Source organism: Bos javanicus, chromosome 19, assembly GCF_032452875.1.
Source record: "Bos javanicus breed banteng chromosome 19, ARS-OSU_banteng_1.0, whole genome shotgun sequence".
NCBI lineage: Eukaryota > Metazoa > Chordata > Mammalia > Artiodactyla > Bovidae > Bos > Bos javanicus.
Genome location: NC_083886.1, coordinates 49,445,724 through 49,462,500, shown reverse-complemented (window position 1 = coordinate 49,462,500; position 16,777 = coordinate 49,445,724). Strand labels below are relative to the sequence as shown.

The following is a 16,777-nucleotide window of genomic DNA, read 5'->3' as shown; positions in this document are numbered from 1 at the left end:
TTCTCCATCCATTCCTTAGTTTCCCATTCTAATTCTCCCTACTATGCCCACCTTTGGCACCCCACTCCAGTACTCTTGCCTGGAAAATCCCATGGACGGAGGAGCCTGGTGGGCTGCAGTCCATGGGGTCTCGAAGAGTCAGACACGACTGAGTGACTTCACTTTCACTTTTCACTTTCATGCATTGGAGAAGGAAATGGCAAACCACTCCAGTGTTCTTGCCTGGAGAATCCCAAGGACGGCGGAGCCTGGTGGGCTGCCGTCCTTGGGGTCTCACAGAGTCGGACACGACTGAAGCGACTTAGCAGCAGCAGCAGCATGCCCACCTTTTAGCTGTTATGATTTGTTTCAAGATGTTTTGGCCCTTTTTTTTTTTTTAATCTAACTCTTCATGCTCCCTGGGGATCTGATCCATTCTTGAACCATCTTATTTCCAACTTAGGCTCATAGCCTTATTTCAAACTGCTTCCTTTTCTTCTTTTGTAAAATAAGTTATAATACCTTTTGGAATTGTGAAAATTAAGAGAGAAATGTTAATCAACTAACGTACTGTTTGAAAACACTCCAAACCTTTCAGCCGGTACTAAATTTAATTTATTGTCTTCCCCCCATTTTTTCTCCCCTCCTTTGTTGTTCTTTATCTCAAGGACGGCTTTGTCCAGCTGTTAATCAAGCCAAAACTTGGAATCACTCAGGATCTTCTTTTCCCACATTCTTTATGATGACAAATAGAGTTTTTAAATACCTGTCAAATCTACTTTCTTGTTCATTCCCAATACCACTGCCAGTTCAGTCATGTTTTATCTTCTGTCTTTCTCAGCCACTTCCAGTTTTTCCCACCTCAGGTGCCCCTCTTGGATTCACCTGTGTATGAGCTGTCAGGGTTAAATTGGAGATCTGATTGTGGCACTCTGTTACTTAAATCCTTTAGTTGATTCTCATTATCCACACGTCTTAGTGTGGTGTTTAAATAAGAACCATCATGTTCTTGGGCTTTCCTGGTGGCTCAGTGGTAAAGAATTGGCCTGCCAACACAAGAGACTCAGGTTCATTCCCCAGGTTAGAAGATCCCCTAGAAAAGGGAATGACAACTCTTTCCAGTATTCTCGCCTGGGAAATCCCATGGAGGGAGAAGCCTGGTGGACTACAGTCCATGGGGTCGCAAGAGACTCAGACACAACTTAGCCACAAAACAGCAACATCATCACGATCTGGCCTGTGCAGGCCTGTTTAGCCTCCTTTATCCCATTTGGGTCTGCAAACCCAATGTTCTATCATTCCAGACTTCTAAAATGTGCTGCTTCCTGCCTCTGTGCTATAGCTGTTCCTCACATTACAGTGCCTTTTCTTGAGTGCAAGAACTATCCTTTTATTTTGTAAAGAACATTTTATTACAAAAACATCATAGAAAAATAGAAAAATCATGCAGATTGCCCATACTCCTATCATATATAATAACTACTCTTTGTATGTAGATGTATGTGTAACCTTCCAGACCTTTTTGTTTGAGTATTTGCTTCTAAAACAACACGGGTTGGGTTCTAACTTCATTCATTAATGAACAAAAAGTAAGCTTGTTTTTGTATATGTGCATGATTTAACCAGTTTTAGATTTTTCCTATCATGCTGTAACACATATCCTTAAAGCTAGATTCTCTTGGCATAGCATCTGAAACAGTGATGTGCTCATTGACAGTATGTTTGATTTGCCTTGGTAGGAGCATTTTATGAAAAGCAGTGAAAGCCAGAGGGGTTTTTATGTTATTTTACAGGAACTGGTTAGCCTTCATTGGTTATTGAATCCTTGTAAAACAAGAGTCATGTCTGAGAAGAATAATGGTAGTTTTTAGAGAGAAGTAGGGAGAGAGTTGAGACAGGGAAGACCATTTAGGATAATACTGTACTTCTTGAGTAGGCGGTGATAACTTGGGTTATGGTGGCTTTGGGAATCTAAGAAGGAAACACCAGAATTTGGTGACTGGTTAGATTTCAAAGGGAAAAGAAGATGAGAAATTAGTATCTTGCTCTTTTCAACAAGTAAGAACTAGAAATATAGGACTGATACGAATATCAAAATAGAGAAATTCAAGTACCTGTTGAGTTTGAGGTGACTTTTGGGCAGGGTCAGAATGCAGCCTGAGAGGCAGGCTGTCTGTACAGTCTGCAAATTAAGAATTGTTTTTGCATTTTTAAAGGGTTGTTGTGTTGTTGTTTTTTAAAGAATACGCAACAGAGATAGGTATGTGGCCCACAAAGCCTATGATATTTCAGTTCAGTTCAGTTCAGTTGCTCAGTCGTGTCCGACTCTTTGCAACCCCATGAATCGCAGCACGCCAGGCCTTCCTGTCCATCACCAACTCCCGGAGTTCACTCAGACTCACATCCATCGAGTCAGTGATGCCATCCAGCCATCTCATCCTCTGTCGTCCCCTTCTCCTCCTGCCCCCAATCCCTCCCAGCATCAGAGTCTTTTCCAATGAGTCAACTCTTCGCATGAGGTGGCCAAAGTACTGGAGTTTCAGCTTTAGCATCATTCCTTCCAAAGAACACCCAGGACTGATTTTCTTTAGAATGGACTGGTTGGATCTCCTTGCAGTCCAAGGGACTCTCAAGAGTCTTCTCTAACGCCACAGTTCAAAAGCATCAATTCTTCAGCACTCAGTTTTCTTCACAGTCCAACTCTCACATCCATTCATGATCACAGGAAAAACCATAGCCTTGACTAGACGCACCTTTGTTGGCAAAGTAATTCTCTGCTTTTGAATATGCTATCTAGGTTGGTCATAACTTTCCTTCCAAGGAGTAAGCGTCTTTGAATTTCATGGCTGCAGTCACCATCTGTAGTGATTTTGGAGCCCCCAAAAATAAAGTCTGACACTGTTTCCACTGTTGCCCCATGTATTTCCCATGAAGTGATGGGACCGGACGCCATGATCTTCGTTTTCTGAATGTTGAGCTTTAAGCCAACTTTTTCACTCTCCACTTTAACTTTCATAAAGAGGCTTTTTAGTTCCTCTTCACTTTCTGCCATACTACCTGATATTTATTATACTATACAGAAAAAGTTTGTAAGGCATCACAATGGACAAGTCTGTTAGATGTTTGGTGATGTAGGGCTGGTGTTTAGATAAAAAGAGAGGAGGACTAGAAATATAGCCTAAATAGATTTGGTGATTGAAATCTAACTACTATTCAAACTCTGCCTCACATGCACTCCCCTTTTTTGTAAAACCTTACGCATTTGGTAAGATGATTTCATTATCCTTAATATTTTCATATCATTTGGCACATTTTGTTGCCATTCAGATTTCATTATATGAAACGGGCCAGTTAATAAAACTACTTCCTTCAGAGGGTTGTTAAGAGGATTAAATTAGTTGCTCTTTGTAAAGCCTTTAGGACAGTGTGTAGCACTTTGTGCCTTAAACATTTGCTTTGATGGTGATGATGATTTGCACGTATAAAGTTGATTTAATGCTGAAGAGCTTTTCTATTTATGCATTATTTTTATTACAACTAATAAATAGTTGCATCACATTCTTTTATTATTCCTCTTCCCAGTTTCTATATAAAACTTTTTATAGGCACTCAAAAAAAATGCTTCCTGAATACACAGCATAAATGGAAACCCAACCTAAAGGAATTAAATGACTTGTCCAAGATTTTACAGATAACTGGTGAGAGAGCCCAGACTAGAACCCAGGCCTCTTGAGCCTCACCTTATTGTTGTTTCTATAATACTATCTGAAATGAGTAGTATTCAATAAGAAAAGTGGGAGAATCTTAGATTTATTTTTTAACTATTTACAAAATGTGATCAGTATATGTAGAAAAGCAGTCCATTTAGGGTTTTTTGGTTTTGTCTTTTTTTTTTTTTTTGACTCATTTTTCAGGTGCAATGAAAGGCTTCCATGCTTTCTGTGTTGTCCTTTTGATATTTGGGAGTGTCTCTGAAGCCAAGTTTGATGATTTTGAGGATGAGGAAGACATCGTAGAGTATGATGATAATGACTTTGCTGAATTTGAGGATGTCGCAGAAGACTCTGTCACTGAGTCTCCTCAACGGGTGATCATCACTGAAGATGATGAAGATGAGACCACCGTGGAGTTGGAAGGGCAGGATGAAAGCCAAGAAGGAGACTTTGAAGATGCAGATACCCAGGTAAAGCTGCTTTTCCACTGATTTCTCGGGAAATTAGAAGGATGGGACATGGTGTAACTAGCACTTAGGGAGACCTTTACTCTCTGGTATGTTCCTTTTTGTTCAGCAGGTGGAGCTCTTCTAAATGTTTGTGGTTCGTTGCCACCTTTTACATTCAACAAAGAATGAATTGTATTTTTCTCTATGGGAAGTGGGGAAGAAGTGGGCTAGATGTGTATTGGTGTGTGGGTGGGTGGAAATTGTGTCATTTGGAACCCAGGGTTCAAATGCATGGAGAGTTGTCATTTGTTTAAAATATGTCATATCTCTGTGTCCTGCCCTTGCTGTTTTCATGTTCTGTTTTCCTCTACAAATGGTGCCTGTAAAAATGAGATAAAACTGCTTGTGAGATTTATGGGGGAAACAGATTGTGCCTCGTTTTTGTAGGAGGGAGATACCGAGAGTGAACCATATGATGATGAAGAATTTGAAGGTTATGAAGACAAACCAGATACTTCTTCTAGCAAAAGTAAAGACCCAATAACAATTGTTGATGTAGGTATATAGATTTTGAATCCCAAACTGACAAACAAAATATCTTGCTGTCATTAATCTCAGAAATATAATTAGTGACATGCAGCTGGCGTTGATATAACCCTGGGAGCTGTGGAAGAGTTTGACATCAGTTCCTCTGATAACACTGTGCACATAGAAAAGCAACCCCTATGTTTTTATTTTAGCGTTCCTAGTTTTATTTACCAAGGAATGAAGAAGATAGACTTTGGGTTTATTTGGGGGATGGGGCTCAGAATCAAGATAAATACAGAGGGGTTTCCAGCTTTTCATGCCGTATGATTATCCTCAGATTTCCTTAAAGAATCTTTTACAAAACTGACCTAGAACACCGAAATGGGCCTATTTTCAAAGCATAACCATATTCAGTGACAGTTATCTAAAGTATCCGCTTTCATGTATGGATAGTCTCCTTCTCCTTTATCCCTTGAGTTAGCTTTGTCCTTCAAAGCCTCAGTCAACATTAAACGGAATGACTGTCCTTCCTCAGGTTCCTGCACACCTCCAGAACAGTTGGGAGAGTTATTATCTAGAGATTTTGATGGTGACTGGTCTGCTTGCATACATCATGAATTATATAATCGGGAAGAATAAAAACAGTCGCCTTGCTCAGGCCTGGTTTAACACTCACAGGGAGCTTTTGGAGAGCAACTTTACCTTAGTAGGTAAGTTAAGCTAATGCAGGTCTAGCCACCTGCTTGAAAACTATGCGGTAAGAACTGCTTCTTATTCTCAGTATCAGCATCTAACTGCTTTCCTGCACTGTGAAGAGGATGCTTTTTTCCCTCTCTCAAGGATCCCTTTTTTGTTAGATTTTTGCATAATGAATACATTGCATTTATGAAATAGTTTTCTTATCTTTCATTATTCGTCATTTGCTATGCAGCTTCTGATAGAATTGAAGTAATCAGTGTTATCAAAACAGGTTGATAAAAATCTAGCCAACAGCAAAGAGTTTTGACATTTTTGGTAGTTTGTGAAATGCTTTCAATTCGTCTTTTAGAAGCCCTGCAGAATTCCTTCAGGTTTTGGGCACTTTGGTTTGAGATCCACTGCAGGGGTGTACGCTGGAGGACCTCAGAGGAGGCCCTGTCACTGTGTAGGGTAGGGGGTCAGGTGGCCTCACCCACCTTCACCTCTGTTTGGCTTTAAACACTTTATTTCCCTTTGGTAGTAAGCAAGTATCCCTCTCTTCTGCTCTTAGTGGGACTGTGTACTATGTTTCCTGAGTGCTTTGCATACATTGTTTCTTATTCAATCTTTAGAACAAAATTGTCAGTTGGATATAGTTTCTATTTTCCTAAAGAGGGAACTGAAGTCCAGAGATGTTAAAACTTGTCTAAGCTATTCGGTTGCAACCATGATATATTAGAACCTAGTCTACCTACTTTGCCTGGAAAATCCCATGGATGGAGGAGCTTGGAAGGCTGCAGTCCATGGGGTCGCTGAGGGTCGGACACGACTGAGCGACTTCACTTTCACTTTTCACTTTCATGCATTGGAGAAGGAAGTGGCAACCCACTCCAGTGTTCTTGCCTGGAGAATCCCAGGGACGGGGAGCCTGGTGGGCTGCCATCTATGGGGTCGCACAGAGTCGGACATGACTGAAGTGACTTAGCAGCAGCAGCAGCAGTCTACCTACTTCCAAAATCCATGCTTTCCACAATAGTATACTCTTTCAGTACTTTTTGACCTGGAAATTAGGAAAAATATAAGCAGCCTTTAATGTCTTCACTTCCTCTGGTATGTGTTTAGTTGGTGTATCAGTCTGCTTTACCTTGTAAGGTTGGACACTTTTTTGGTACACTTAATGAATTAAATGAAGAGAGGAAGTGACTAGAATTTGAGCTTTTTCTAGTTCTAAAATTGGAGAAGGAAACGGCAACCCACTCCAGTATTCTTGCCTGGAGAACTCCGTGGACAGAAGAGCCTGGTGGGCTACAGTCCATGGGGTCACAAAGAGTCAGACACAACTGAGTGACTTAACGCTTTAACACACACTAGCTCTAAAATACAACACTTAATACCACTTTTATTTTGCTGCTGAAAAAGCAAACTTGGATAAAGTTAACTGAAAGGAGACACAATGAGGGAGTGCTGACTAGTTAATACTAATGATATTTTTTATTCAGTACATAGGTTTTGTTTTAGTTCTTTCTTTTTAAAAAACTTTTGGCAGACACCTAAATTGACTTTGTTCTATTTTGTACCTATTCTTGAGATATTTATACTCCAAGCTGGATGTCATTAACTGATAAGGACACGCAAGTAATGCTAGAGTCCATAATTTTTGAATGGCAACAATAAGAAGTAAAAGGAATAATGCCTATCTCTTGTAATCTATGTGTAAAGTAGACTTCTATAAGATAGCTAAGTATTGCTCACCTCAAGTTACCATCATGTTGGGGTCAGAGTAGAAGAGAGTGTGGTGATTAGGCCCAACATTTCCAGCGGATCATGGTAAGTGGTTTTACCCCCAGGGGATGATGGAACCAACAAGGAAGCCACCAGCACAGGAAAGCTGAACCAGGAGAATGAGCACATTTACAACCTGTGGTGTTCTGGCCGGGTGTGCTGCGAGGGGATGCTTATCCAGCTGAGGGTAAGTGGGGAACTTAAAATGAGATCTAAAAATCATCTTTGGGGAATTACCTGGTGGTCTGGTGGTTAGGGCTCTGCACTTCCACTGCAGGGGGCCTGGGTTCAATCCCTGGTCAGGGAGCTAAGATCGTGCAAGCTATGCAAGCAAATAACTTAAGTATTGTCTTTTTACTGACTGGCTAATGTAGCGTGTATTTTATGAAGCATGTGAGTTCCCTTCTAAGGGCTTTTCCTTATAGCAAGTAGAAGTTGCAATTGTTCTCTTGGGTTTCTTTTTTCTTGTTTTCTAGTTCCTCAAGAGGCAGGACTTACTGAATGTCCTGGCCCGGATGATGAGGCCAGTGAGTGATCAAGTGGTAGGTATTCGACCCCTGGTTTTCTCTGTACAGATTGGCTTCTTCACGTCTTAGAGCTTATTCCATTTCTTGCCTGGATTATACTTGGACTTTGTGACAACTTGTGTCCTTTGTCCCCTCCAAAATGGAACCTTTTCTGTTTAGACAGATAATGTTCTACACAATTGGCAGCTAGCTGCAACTGGGGGTGCGGGGGGTGACCCAGGAGCTACAAATAATATCTGGTTAATAAGGGCTGTATCAATAATATACAATATTTTGTATATTTTTATTGGACTGAAACTCAATTGTTATTTAAAAGCTCTCCTTTTTTTGTTGTTGCAAACCTGTTTGTTTATGTAATTTTTCTAATATGGCCACAGATGATTTAATCTACACATTTTTAGAGCCTCATCAATTAAAACTCAAAGGAGGAAGTTTTGCTGCATCTTCAGCATCTTTTTCATAGAAATTATTCTTTATTGTGTTGTGGTAATCAGTTTTAGTTCTTTCCTGAGGTAGATTTAATCTTTGCTTTTCCTCTGAGCCAGGCAGCCTTTTACCTTTTTTTGTTGGTTTTTGTTTTTCTATTTTTCCCCCTGCAATCATAAACAACCTCAGCAAACAAGAAGTTCTTTGTATTTTTAAGCCCTTTTTATCAGGAGGGTTCTGCTTAAGGTGTTAACTTTGTATAGTTTCCCTCAGTGATCAAAGGGTAGAAAACCTTTTCTTTAGCAGCTGCCATCTCCTCAGATCTTTGCCATGTCTCCCTCTGTTAACATTTCCTTCATCCTTATATATACTGGTAAATTTTTACCTAAACTTTTAAAGAGTTAATAAAAGAAATAGGACCATGTTTTATCATACCAGACTCTTCAGGCTTATAACTTTATCTCTCTGGTCCAGTGTAGAGCATTAAAAACCGTGTAACTTGCTTCTGGGGTGTTGCTAGCTCCCAGTGCTGGCAACCGATTCTCTGACTCTCTGGATGCCAGCGGGGTGGCCAGCAATTCAGTTCAGTTCTGATACTGTCTACCTGGAGTTAGTGCCAGACCTATGAGTTAAAGGTCTCAGACCCACAAGATTGCCCACACTTCACAGGTCCCAGGCCACCAGACATCTGATTGCCCAGATATAAATATATAGAGTTCCCGCAGCCGTCCCCTCAGAGTCAATAATTTGCTAGAATAGCTCACAGAGCTCAGGAAAACATTTTACACTTACCAGTTTGTTGTAGAGGATGAAGTTCAGGAACAGCCAAATGGAAGAGAGGCGTGGGGCAAGGTATGGGGGTGGGGTGATGCACAGAGCTGCCATGCTTCCGGAGCTTAGGCCCTCTTCCCAGGGCCATTCAGGCTTTGGCAGAATTCAGCTCCCTGTGGTTGTAGGTTCCCATTTTCCTGCTAGTTGTTGCTGGGAACCATTCTTAGCTCCTTGAGGCCTTTCTCAGGCACTTGCCATGTGGTCCGTCCAGCTCCCACCGCTCCCCCCCCCAATCCCCTCCATCTTCTCGTCCCGCTCCATTGCCCTTTCACACTTTGACTCTTTCTTTAAGTAGGGCCCAGTCCCGTCTGAGGACTCCCTTGGTTATATCAGTCCACCTGGGTGGAGGGCGGTGTCCCTTTTGATTAACTCAGTCAGCTGATTAGGGACCATCTTCCAAGTAACACAATATCATGGGAGCAATAATACCACATTCCCAAGTCCTGCTCATATTCAAGGAGAGGATGTGGCAGTCGGCAGTAATCTTGGAGGTTGTCTTAGAAATCTGCCTATCATAGAACCTAATAAGTGAGGTTTCTTTGTTTTTTTTTAAGCAAATAAAAGTAACTATGAATGATGAAGACATGGATACCTACGTGTTTGCTGTTGGTGCTCGGAAAGCCTTGGTGCGACTGCAGAAGGAGATGCAGGATCTGGTATGTCAGGTTCTTCTAACTCAAATAATACGTAGAAACTGTGTCTCTTTATTACATAAAAGTTCAACTTCAGGGCATAAGATAATTATATAACTTGACCAGTTGTATCACCTTGAAACAGGTCAGTACCTATTCTCTTGAGAAAAGAAGTTCCTGTGCATAATAAAATATCGTGTCTTACTTTCAACCGCTTTTTCCTCTAGAGTGAGTTTTGTAGTGACAAACCTAAGTCAGGAGCGAAGTATGGACTGCCTGACTCCTTGGCCATCCTGTCAGAGATGGGAGAAGTCACAGACGGAATGATGGACACAAAGGTAAAGACAGTAGCAACATACATTTGCAAACCTTGGCCATGCACAGGGCAGCCTCCCTGAAAGTTATGCTCTAAGTTCACCATTTTATCTTCCTTTCCCACACAACCATGAAAATACCTTCCTTAAAACACTAGACTCACTTGTCAAGGCAATTTTATTAGCCAAGAAGTTCTCTCTAAACCAAGAATCAGTTGTCCCTAGGATTGCTAATGGCATTCAGGCTTTTTGGAAAAGGACTACAACTTTAATCCTTATCACCATATCATTTAGTATCTTTTTTTTTTTTAAGTTTCAGTGAGAATAGAAAATGGGTATAGGGATTTCCCTGGTGGTCCAGTGGCTAAGACTTTGTGCTCCCAATCCCCAGGGTGCCTGACTTCAATCCCTGGTCAGGGAACTAGATCCCACACACCAGAACAAAAGATCCTGCATGCAGCAATTAAGACTCGACACAGCCAATAAAGAAATAAACTATTTTTTTTCTCTTGGTCGTATATGGTAGCAGCACATCTTACTATCATAAAAATATAAGATAGCTGAAAGACAGTGCTAAATGTAAGTTCTGGGTAATATGGTTGTGAAGAATCCCTGAAAATAGTTTACATTTTATGTTCATGCTTTCATTTGTATTTTTCTTTCTTTGTTTTTTTTTTTTTTGGGGGGGGTGGGGTATGGTTGCTTTTTTCATTTGTATTTTGAACGTTATTTTGGATGAATTCTCAGTTGCTCAATAGAAAGGCTTTTGATCATTGGTGTGACTAAAAAAGGTGCTAGTTTCATTGTAAAGCTTTAGGCTTCATGACATTGTGCAAAAGTCAGGAGGATTAAAGAATGAATATCTTTATGAAAAAAGGGAGTTGCATCAAACCTACTTTAAAAAAAATAATTTTCTTTTCTTTATTTCAGATGCTTCACTTTCTTACACACTATGCTGACAAGATTGAATCCATTCATTTTTCAGACCAGTTCTCTGGTCCAAAAATTATGCAAGAGTACGTATGAGATAAAAATATTGATCAGTTTTCTTCACTAGCTTTCTGTGTTGAAATACCTGCAAGGTGCTTCTGCAATTACCCTTCCCAAATGAGTTTTCCTTTGCTTTGACTGCATGCATCGTGAAGGTAATTGAAAACCTATGGGAAACAATCAAATAAGCCCCCCCCCCGTTAGCATGTGTCACTGCATGTACGCATCACCCACTCAGTGAGTAAAGGAGAATCTTACAGACTGGCTGGTACTAAGAAAATACAGCTAGTAATCTCGGTCTTTTATAGTCTAGGGTTGTTTTTTTTTTTTTTTTAATTTATGATGTGAATCTGTGGTGTCTGACTTGTGTTTGATTGCAAATGTAAGCATTTTGTAATTCGTGGCCTTTTCCTCCTTCTTTAACGGTTGGGTGAATATATTCTTTCTAGTGTATTATCAGACACCTTTAATGCTTGTAAAGTTTCTGGCTTTATAAAAACATTGTTCAAACACACATATTCAGGACTTAAATTTGTTGTTTGATTTCACACCTGGTCTCAGGGGAGCACATTTAAGTTTACCCTTGGTGTAGAATTGGTTCTGACCTAAATTTTTGGCTAAGGACTGTGGAGTTGAGTACAGTAGAAAAGCCAGTTTGGATTTTAGTTTTGTGTCAAAATCACCAAGATAATCAAAATTGCTTATGCCTCTAGATAGCATTACATCATCCTTACCTTGCTCAACTCAGTAATAATACTGTGGGCAAAGTATCACATTGCGGATTCATGGAGCATCTTATATGGGGTGGGGGTATGGAAGGTTGAAAGTCAAAGATTACAAGAGGAATCTTTGGTGAGTCAGAAATGAATTATTATATGCTACAGTAGATTATTTCTAAATTTATTCTGATCCTGACTCAAAAAACAATAGCTTTCATTATAGGAAGATAGATAAAGAGTTGGAAATAAAACTTAAAATCCATCAAAATAAAAAGGTTTTAAAATATGGGCCTCATACTTAAATATAGGCTCATTTCTGGCTCCCCAGGTGAGATGAAATATATCCTGCCTAGAGGGGACATCACTGGAGGTGTTCAAGGATAGGATAAAGATCACTTGGGAATGCATCCATCAGATAGACGAGAGGACCAGATGACCTGTAAAGCTCCTTCGGTCTCTGAGATTGTATTTGACTTGGGGATACCAAGACAAATAACTGTGCTGATTATTTGCAGGTATCTGTTCATCTAAGTGAATTGTGTGACTTATGTGCATGGAAAGTCTCTCTCTTATGTTCTTCTAAATAGCCTTTTATTTTATGACAGGGAGGGTCAGCCCTTAAAGCTGCCTGACACTAAGAGGACACTATTGTTTACATTTAATGGTAAGTGTTCTGCTTCCTGAGTTCTTTGTTTTCTGTGAGATGATCTTAAGGAGAATATGGCTTCTTTCTAAAAGATAGCAATAAAAAACTACAATAAAACCAACCCCATGGCAGCATCTTGGTTACTAGGTTTCTTCAATAAGAGATCCTTGTATATATTTTAATTTCTACTTGTTGCTGCATTTTAGCTATCTAAGAAACTTGGAGAAAGGAGCCTATTAATATAAAAAGTTAATACCAGAAGTCTAAATGCTGCCATTAACTCAATAAGAAAATGGTTTTGTTTTCCAGTGCCTGGCTCAGGTAACACTTACCCAAAGGATATGGAGGCTTTATTACCCCTGATGAACATGGTGATTTATTCTATCGATAAAGCCAAAAAGTTCCGACTCAACAGAGAAGTAAGACTTTATTTTTATTATAAGTTGGAGCCTTTTTGTTGTTCCCCTCTCCCTGTTGGGGGGCAGCAGGGAGGAGGGGGTCATCTTTTGCTTATTTCAGTGATTTTATCTTTGCTAGCTGGCTTGAAATTGCTTGGTGGGAGTGGTTTTATAAAAGAATACTGAATGGGATTTTGTTTCTGCTGGACTGAAATGGATTTCTGATGAATTGCTTTGCTTCCTGGGGAAAGGGCAAACAAAAAGCAGACAAGAACCGAGCTCGAGTGGAGGAGAACTTCTTAAAGCTGACACATGTGCAGAGGCAGGAAGCAGCCCAGTCCCGGCGGGAGGAGAAGAAAAGAGCTGAGAAGGAGCGAATCATGAATGAGGAGGATCCTGAGAAGCAGCGCAGGCTGGAGGTAAGACAGACTTTTCTTATCACTGGGGTAAAACATTTATAAGGGGATGTCTGTTGGCGCCATCTTGGCTGTTAAATGTACTTCTTTGTAGGAATGTGCACAGGCTAAAAGCTTAGCATTTTCTTAGTATTTGGGACAGTTAGCACTATAAGAAGAAAAAGGAGGAGTAATCTTCCCTGTTCAAACCGTGTTAGATTGAGTCTCGATCCTGGTGAATGATATGAATTATTCTGTTCCCAGCACAAGCCCTTTCTGCAAGTTCCACTATCATCTTTCAGGCCAAACACGTACTGAGGTAGAAAGAAATTAGGAATTTTAATAAAAGCCAACACATGCACCTATGATCCAAATAAACTTGTTTTATAAAATTTCTATTTTGATTATAGATTAGCGAATTCTAATTTTTTTCTTTGTGTTTTGTTTTTTATTTTGTACAGTTAGAATCTCAAACTTAAGAGTTGCTTTTGTTTTAGGATTTTTTAAAAATTTATGTTTAATTGGAGGATAATTGTTTTACAATATCATGTTGGTTTCTTCCATACAACAACATGAATCAGCCAGAAGTATGCGTATGTCCCCTCCCTCTTGAGCCTCCGTCGCCCCCATCGCACGCCTCCAGGATGTCACAGAGTGCCACCCGCAGCTCCCTGTGTTACACAGCGACTCCCCACTAGCTGTCTGGTTTACATGCGATAATGCGTGTGTTCCAGTGCGACTCTCTCAATCTGCCCCACCCTCTGCTTACCCTGCTGTGTCTGCAGCCTGTTCTCTGTGTCTGTGTCTCTATTCCAGCCCTGAAAATAGGTTTGTCAGTACTATATTTCTAGATTCCATATATGTGTGTTAATACATGAAATTCTTTTTTTTCTGACCTCTGTCTGTATAACAGGCTCTAGGTTCATCTACCTCACTAGAAAGAACTGACTCAAATGCTTTCCTTTTTATGGCTGAGTAATATTCCATTGTATATATGTACTGTAATTTCTTTATCCATTCATCTGTTAATGGACATCTAGGTTGCTTCCATGTACTAACTATTGTAAATACTGCTGCAATGAACATTGGGGTACATATTTTTTTTTTTCAGTTATCATTTTCTCAGGGTATATGCCCAGTAGTGGGATTGCTGGATCATATGGTGGTTTTATTCCTAGATTTTTAAGGAATCTCCATACTGTTCTCCATAGTGACTGTATCACTCTACATTCCCACCAACAGTACGTGAGGGTTCCCTTTTCTCCACACCCTCTCCAGCATTTATTGTTTGTAGATTTTTTCATGATGGCCATTTTGACCAGTGTGAGGTGGTACTTCATTGTAGTTTTGATTTGCATTTCTCTAATAATGAGTGATGTTGAGCATCTTTTCATGTGTTTGTTGGCCATCTGTATGTCCTCTTTGGAGAAAAGTCTGTTTTTAGGTTGTGTTATGTTGTGTTTCAAACATTAGCATGTTCTCATATTTTGTGAATTAAGATACCATGGTCCAGCTGTAAAATTTTAAACCTTATAAATGCTAGTCAAAAAAAAGAGAAAAACAGAGTCCTGGGAAATGCGAATTTTAATGAGAATAACCTCACAGATTGAAGAAAATACTTGGAAGTGGAGGAGGCAAGCTGCTAAGAAAAAGTGAGCCCTCGTGTGGTACTTTAGTTGCCAGGAAGAGTCATGCCATCGAGCGAAGTGACCAGAATACCACAGGCCTACTCTCATCCTACCTATTCTTAGCATTTTTTGTTTGATTTGGTTTGGTTTAGTTGATGGATATTTTTCCCCTGAAAATAGAGCTCTGTGTTTGTGCAATCTTCTTTATAAATATAATTGGCTTTTTAATAGACACACAGGAAGAATCTACATGGACTCATTAATAGATAATGCCTTTCAATTTTCTATGAAAATGTTTTTCTATAAAAAAAAAAGTTCTCCAAATATTTCTAGGGTTTGAAACTATAATAGGCTTAAGAAAAAGGGGGGCCCAGAACTTAAGTCAGATTGTAAGTTGCTTGTAGGTATAAACCATGTATTTTTTTTAGAACCACCACTTTGTAATATCTAGGCCTAGTTATCTTATGAGAAGATCCAATGAATTAAATGGGAAAGGAGCTTACCCCCCCCCCGCCCCCCCCAAAAAATTCTGTAATGAATTTCTGGCTTGAATGGCTCATGTATACATATGATCTTGACTTTCTTGCCACTGCTGGTGGAGCTTTGCTTGTTTTGTTCCATATTTAATTTGAAAAATATAGAGAAACATATACACAGATATTGGGACTTCCCAGGTGGCGCTAGTGGTAAAGAGCCTACCTGCCAGTGCAGGAGACTCAAGAGACATCGGTTCAATCCCTGGGTCAGGACGATCCCCTGGAGAAGGGCATGGCAACACACTCCAGTATTCTTGCCTAGGAAATCTCATGGACAGAGGAGCCTGGCAGGCTACAGTCCATAGGGTCACAAAGAATCGGACACGGCTGAAGTGACTGAGCACACACTCAAGCATACTCCTAATTCCTAAATAAAAATATGATAAAAATTCTCAATCAAACATTATGGATTGAAAGGTGTTGGGCTCGGGTGTAAAGGCTATGCTAATAAGAGATTTATAATTAATAACTTGATCAAACAAGATCTTAAGGTTTTCTGAACTGAAATACAAATCCTTTGCATATACATACGTTAAGATGAAAGTTGGGCTACTCTTTCTTGTATTTGGGAAAAATCAAAATAACAAAGTCTGCATAAGTGTACTGTCTAATTTCGCTCTAAAGATTTTAGTTACCTTTACTTCAAGTTAATTTTCATTAACCAACATACGTATTAGCAATTCTTATAACTATCTTCTGAAATGTTATTTGTGGTGTTAGTCTAAACAGTATAGGCAGTATTCAGTTCTGATTTTTTTTTTTAACAAGTACTTAAATCTTAGTTTGGATTCCCTCTTTCTCTTTAGGAAGCTGCTTTGAGGCGTGAGCAAAAGAAATTGGAGAAGAAGCAAATGAAGATGAAACAAATCAAAGTGAAAGCCATGTAATAGCCATCCCAGAGAGCTAAGTCCTAACGCCACCTTTAAGTTCAAAATTCACAGGAAACAAAAGCTACCAATTCGTTTCTCATCTTAAAGTTTCCCTGTGACTGAGAAATCCTTATTTCATCACCTGTTCTGTTTTGGCTTGGAGTGTTACAGAGGTTATAGATACATTGGAAGGGGTCTGTTTCAGTCATTTTCTTCCAGATAGTCAAATTATTTTGATTATTTTATAAAAGGAATGATATATGAAATCTGTGTAGTTTTAAAACATTTAAAAAATTATAACATGAATCATAAGTACTTTTAGTGCTTGATATTTGAAGAAATATCATGAAATTTATAGATATATAATTAGATTGCTGCTTTTTTGTTTAAGCTAGGCAGTTGAAATAGCAATGAAGATTGACTATAAACCGCAATTCCACAAATAACAATTGGAATTACACAATAAACATTTCTTGGTGTTCTCTTCTGTGTCTACATTAAACTTGTGAAAAAAAATAAAATTTAGAACACTGTATGTGGTATTGAAATTTCAGGGACGCAACAGTCTAGTTTAGTATATGTTTATAGGTGGGAGGTGCTTATGACAGTATCATAGGCTATCTGTAGGCTTTAGGATACTTACATGTACATGGAAACTTCTAGGGATAGGAAGAAGAGGAGCACGGTTTTCTCCTTACCTGATACAATGAGCTCATGACAATGTGAATGCTGTATTT

General features: G+C 39.5%; 1 protein-coding gene across 1 annotated transcript in view; it reads left to right on the top strand.

Moving 5' to 3' along the window:
• CCDC47 (coiled-coil domain containing 47) overlaps nt 1-16,522 on the top strand; it is a 19,060-nt gene extending 2,538 nt beyond the window's left edge. Inside the window, exons 2-13 of the mRNA XM_061392321.1 lie at nt 3,894-4,162; nt 4,589-4,696; nt 5,205-5,379; nt 7,195-7,316; nt 7,606-7,671; nt 9,468-9,569; nt 9,773-9,883; nt 10,790-10,875; nt 12,174-12,232; nt 12,524-12,633; nt 12,864-13,031; nt 15,978-16,522. Coding sequence (XP_061248305.1) covers nt 3,899-4,162; nt 4,589-4,696; nt 5,205-5,379; nt 7,195-7,316; nt 7,606-7,671; nt 9,468-9,569; nt 9,773-9,883; nt 10,790-10,875; nt 12,174-12,232; nt 12,524-12,633; nt 12,864-13,031; nt 15,978-16,058 — 1,452 coding nt within the window. The 5' untranslated portion in view covers nt 3,894-3,898 and the 3' untranslated portion in view covers nt 16,059-16,522. The remainder of the gene's footprint in view (nt 1-3,893; nt 4,163-4,588; nt 4,697-5,204; nt 5,380-7,194; nt 7,317-7,605; nt 7,672-9,467; nt 9,570-9,772; nt 9,884-10,789; nt 10,876-12,173; nt 12,233-12,523; nt 12,634-12,863; nt 13,032-15,977) is intronic.
• The last annotated feature ends 255 nt before the right edge of the window (nt 16,523-16,777 follow it).